The 5,368-nt window shown below is 64.6% G+C and overlaps 1 protein-coding gene across 1 annotated transcript in view; it reads right to left on the bottom strand.

Moving 5' to 3' along the window:
- ADGRB1 (adhesion G protein-coupled receptor B1) overlaps positions 1-5,368 on the bottom strand; it is a 99,805-nt gene that overhangs the window by 55,955 nt on the left and 38,482 nt on the right. Inside the window, 5 exon segments of the mRNA XM_027773277.1 lie at positions 831-919; positions 1,041-1,084; positions 2,406-2,508; positions 2,691-2,766; positions 3,176-3,319. Of these exon segments, the coding sequence (XP_027629078.1) occupies positions 831-919; positions 1,041-1,084; positions 2,406-2,508; positions 2,691-2,766; positions 3,176-3,319 (456 nt within the window).

The following is a 5,368-nucleotide window of genomic DNA, read 5'->3' on the forward strand; positions in this document are numbered from 1 at the left end:
GCTATCCCTGCTCCCCAACAGAGTACACAGTCCCACACAGTGGATGCCCACAGCGCGGCCTCCCAACACCAACTCTGGTCCTGTCTGTCTTCTAGCCACAAAGCCCCTGCCACCTACTCTGTGCCTCCTTGCTTTTGCTGGCTGTGTCCTCTCCTGTGCCCGCCCCCTCTGCACGCCACCAGGACAACTTGTCCTCTCCATGCCCAGCCACACGGAAAGCCTGCCAACCTCCCAGGACACACACTGTCACAGCGCCACCACAGCGCGAGGGCCCAGCGCCTAGGGGCCAGGCTGAGCACCTGCAAGCTGGCCTGAGGCTCGGGAGCCAAGAGGGGCCAGGGCTGAGGCTGCAGAGGCACACGCAGGGAAGCAGGTGGCTATGGACACCAGCTTCCCAACCATATCGACTCCTGGCCAGAGCCTTAGGCAGGGAGGCCCACCTGGGTCAGAACCCAGTCATCTTCCCAATCTCCAAGCCTGCTCACCTCTGGGAACTTGCGCTTGGCCTCTGCACAGACCCTTCCCCTTCCAATGAGGTCATCTGCTCACCTACCCTCCCCCCGCCCCACGTCTGGGAGGACTCCCACCATGTGCCGTGGGGCCTGTGTCGTGCACCACATTCTAACCAGGCATCTTGGTCGGGCTAGTGCCCAGTAGGTGAAGCTGAGCACAGAGCCCCTGCCATGCCAGCTGCCAAGAACCCCAGGAGTTTTCACCCCGTATTTGAGGCTCCTTGTCAACCCTCGTCTGGATCAGCCTGCCAGGACACCCCCAGCTCCTTAGCACCTGGACCAGAGCACCAGGACCTGCCAGTAACGTCCCGCCCTCACCCAGCCCAGAGGCACCCCAGGCCCGGTGCTCTCCCGAACTGTGCATGTCCCCAAAGCGGGGCTGGGAGCTCATAAGCTCGTAAGAGGAACTGAAAGCCAAGCGAGCACACAGTGGACGGGCAGCGGCACCCAAACCCAGCATCTGTGCTTTGCGCCCCATTGCCCCCCGCCACACCCACAGCCCGTGGCCGCAGGAGCCAGTGAACTTACATGTCAGCCTCGTCCCACAGGATACAGGTCTGGTTGGTGGTGCCCTGGGGGAGAGGGGGAGTCAGGCCTGCCTGCCTGTACCACCCGGATCCACCCTCTGGTGCTTAGTGCCCTGCCCAGGCAGCGCCCTCAGAGTCCAGTTTACAAAGACGACACAGGCTCAGAGCAGAGATGGGACTGGCCCAGCCCCGACCCGCGTGTGGCCTCGGGCAGCTCCCGGCCCCTCTGAGCCCAAGCTGGGCTGGCCTGCAGTGACATGCACTCAGAAACTAAGTGGGGTCATGGGAATACCCTTTCCCGGGGGCAAATGTGCAGGGCAGGCAGGCGTGCTCTGGAGTCCCTGTCCCACTAGTTCATCTAAGAGCCTGGGACAGTCCCTGCCTGGAATGCTGAGCCAGCCCTGGCGATACGGGAGCCATCCTAGCCACATGCTCCAGGCATTTCAGAACGGTCCAGCCCTCACCCTGTCTATTCCCACTTCCTAACTGAGGGAGCCTAAGCACAGGGCAGTTGAGGATCTTCCCTGGGGTCACACAGCTGAAAAGGACAGGGCTGAGGTCTTCCCACACTTTCCCTGGCCTATTGTGTAACCTAAGAGACCCCTCCCCCCGCAAAGGACATCTCGGCCCCTATTCGTCTAAGGTCCACCTGGAGAAGCAGGGGCCAGCGAGGGCTCGGAGCCGAGCTGGCACTTCCTGGGGCCCTACGTGGGCCTGGCATCAGCTATGGTTGGGTTACAGCCTCCTCTTCCCCAGCCAGGCATGGGTACAAACCCTACCCTGGGATGTGTTCTGGCCTGGGGTCCCATGGCAGCTGTGGTGGAACTTGGTGTGCCTGCCCCAGGGGGTCTGGGAAGATACACTGGAGCTAAGCCCCAGCACCCTGCATGTGGGCCTAGCAGCCTGTTTCAGGAGCTGCAGCGGAGGTGTTTACTTTCCTGGGCTGCAGGGGTAGGTAGCAGGCTCTCCCTGCGGGGATGGTCAGCAGGGCCCACGGTTCAGGCGGGGCTGGCAGGCAAACACGAGGTGGGCAGGAGGCCTGGGCAGGCTTCGAGTTTTGGAAGGGAAAGACCCTCTCCTCCCAGGGACAGCTGAGTCCACAGGGGCCAGGTGCTGTGGTTAGAGCTCGGATGCCCGTCCACTGGGTTCAATGTTGCACCCACACTCACCTGCCCTGTTACACTGAGCAAGTCACTGCATCCCTCTGAGCCTCAGTTTCCCCACCTATGGTTCGGGGACAGAGCAGCCTTCACAGAGGCCATCGGAAGACCCCAAAGGGCGAATGCCTGAGAAGTGTGAGCACAGACGCTCATGCAAACGGGAAGCGCCGTGGGCATGGGCACGTGCACACATGGAGGGCACTCACATTGTACATGTGCGCAAACTCGATCTCCAAGGGCGTGAACAGGGAGCGAGGCGGGGGCTTCACGGTCACTGAGATGACCTTGGAGTTCAGGACGGTTGTGTTCCTGGTGGTGATCCAAAGGAGCAGCAGCAGTGTCAGGGCACAGGCCGCGAGGGCACCTAGGCCCGCGATGTCCCTGAGCCCCTTGCTACCCTCCACAGCCAGCACCTTGTCCCCTCTCCCAGGTCACCAGCCCTGCCTCCCAAGGTCAGGCCCCAGCCAGCCCAGCAGCCAGGCATGGCCCACCTCTGCAGAGCCAGGAAGCTTCCCAGGTTCCGGTAGAGCACTGTGCCGACCACGAACACGGATGAGTCGTCAGCCTCTGGAAGAGGTTCACTGTCACCTGCCCACCCAGCCTGGACTGGCCCGCTGGCCCCCGCTGCCCCATCCATGAGGAGGTGGGGCCCTGTCCCAGCCCTAGCAGGCGGGTAGGTGATTCCGGCCCACGGCCACAGTGCTGTGGCTGGAGAGTGCAGGCACTGGCTGCCCCAGGTGGGCTGGAGCTAGAGCCCCTGCCCGGAGTGACCCTCCAAAGCGGTGGGACAGGTGGGCATGGCTTCCGTCCCAGCAACCAGAGTCCGACCCTGCAACTCCCGCCCCCAGCTAGGAACTGGACCATTTGCACGCCTGGCACCACCCCGGGGTGTGGGTCCTACAGAGGGTACCACCCTGGGAACATGGAGGAGTCTCTCAGGCCTCAGGCTAGACGCCCCCGGGGGGTGGGCCCTCACCTGCCAGCCCCGTGGAGAAGACACTCTTGGACACGGTAACCCTGTCCTCCGGCACCTTGGCCCAGTCGCCTGTGGCCCGCCAGCCCTTCATGGGGAAGCTGATGTCGGCGGCGCTGCTGGCTGGCAGCTTGTGGATACTGAGCACTGGGCGGGCGGGAGACATGGCAGGTCACTGCACGGCACCTCAGCCGAGGGCAGAGCAGGCTGGGGTGCGGGGCGGGGGTCGGGGTGCTAGGACACCTCCTGGCTTAGCCACAGACCAGCCACCGCCCCAGCCCCGACGTGCACAGGCTCCTTGGGTGAACTGAGTCCCTGTGGCCTGCGAGATTGGGGTGGAGGCTGTGGAGAGGCAGAAGGCATGGGCCGGGCAAGGTCTGGTCAGTGTCTCCAGACACGAGTCTGGTCCTGATGGGAGGGTCACTGCCCCAGGCCCCATGAGGGCCCAGGCCCCACCCAGTCCCCATGGCCCCTGGGCCAGGTGTGGCCACCGAGGGCACCACAGAGAGGGTATCCCAGCTCGGTGCCACTCACCTGCATCCGGGCTCCTGTCATCTCTGTGCCCCACCTGCAAGCCTCCCCCACTCTGTATAAGGGGGAAGGGGTAGACCCTGCCTCCCTGGCCTCAGGACAATAGAGGAGACATCAAGTGAGCAGGGTGGAAGTGGGGGACCTGTCTGCAGGACGGGGGCCTCTGCTCCAGGGAAGCCGGTGAGAGCAGAAACCGTGCAGAAGGAGGGTGTGCAGTGGGAAGCTGGCTGGGAGGAGAGGCCCTGCCCTGTGCCCCTCCACCTTCTCCCTGGGAACCTGACCCTAGGGCTGCCAGGTATTGCCCGCTGGCCCCAGGCGAGAATCCAGTCCAAGGTGAGCCCTATCATGCCTGGAGAGGGTGCTCCGGGAGCGGGGTGCCAGGCCCCCATGGCTCCCTCCAGCACCGTGAGCACGTGGGTGCTGTGGCAGACTGGCCTGCAGGACAGGGCAGGGTGACAGACGGGGGCCGTCATAGACCTATAGCATCTCCGTGTCCCCTTCGTTCCTGGCCCGCCCACCCGCTGCCGTGTGCCCAGTACCCCATGCAGTAGTTGCTGGGGCTGGCAGCTCCAGCCCCGTCCCAGGTGCAGAGGGACAGGCTGCCTCCTGCTGCCACACACCCTCCTCCCCACCTGTCCTGCCTGCCTCCCGGGGCCTGATGCCACCTCTGGGGACAGGAACAGGCCTGCGTGCCCACTGCAGGCCCAGCACACGCTCCTTCTGTGTGCTTCCCAGGGTGCGGGGTCACTCGCCCTGCAGATTCTGAACACCTGTAAGACGCAACAGAGCCCAGCACCCCAGGGCCTTATGGGGGTTCCTCTGCCAGGTCCTCTCTCCTACCGACTCCAGAGAGGGACCGTGGGGTGGCTGCTCGGGATGAAGTGTTCCCAGGGCAGGGGCCGAGCAGCTCGGCTCCATGGAGAAGAGAAGGCAGAGATGGGAGCGCGAGTCGGGGGTGGGGGCCTTCGCAGGAAGGGCAATGAGGTGAGTCCTCAGGGCCAGGGTGGGGCATGGTGGGGAGCACAGGGGCAGGATTGAAAGCCCATCTGAGTGCCTTCAGCAGCCGGAGGGCAGCAGCAGAGCAGGCCTGGAGCGGCAGGTCCAGGTGCGTGAGTCCAGCCGCCTGGGGCTGGAGGTGCATCTCGGAAACCAAGTACACAAAGGAGGTGGGGCCGGGGGTGGGCCCCTGTGGTCAGGAGGCCCTGTGCTGTCGGAGCATGAGTGGGGTAGCCAGGACCACCACTTTGCTCCATGGATGAGTAGTGCTTGGGTGGGCGCCCAGGGGTGGGGATAGAGGAGGGACTGCACAGGAGCACACCGAGGGGGGACATGCGAAGGCACAGGTGGTTGCGGGGGCTGCTCTTCCGGGGTTCTGGGGGTGGGGGGCACTGGGTGAGGCAGCAGTGTCCCAGGACAGCAAGCAAGGTCCAGGATGCAGCCATGAGGGGCTGGGTGGCTGCAGGGTCACAGGAGGGCGGGGGCGGCTCCCAGGGTGCTGCAGGGCCTGGGAGGCCTGAGATGGGGGCCAGGGTGCTAGGGCACAGGGAGGACAGGGTTCTTGGTGATGCGGAACCTGCCCGTGGGTCAGGGTTCTTGGTGATGCGGAACCTGCCCGTGGGTGGGTGTGCCTGTGGTTACAACCCTTCAGGATGCCTTGGGGGGGGG

This window comes from Tupaia chinensis, unplaced genomic scaffold, assembly GCF_000334495.1.
Source record: "Tupaia chinensis unplaced genomic scaffold, TupChi_1.0 Scaffold000335_1, whole genome shotgun sequence".
Taxonomy (NCBI): domain Eukaryota; kingdom Metazoa; phylum Chordata; class Mammalia; order Scandentia; family Tupaiidae; genus Tupaia; species Tupaia belangeri.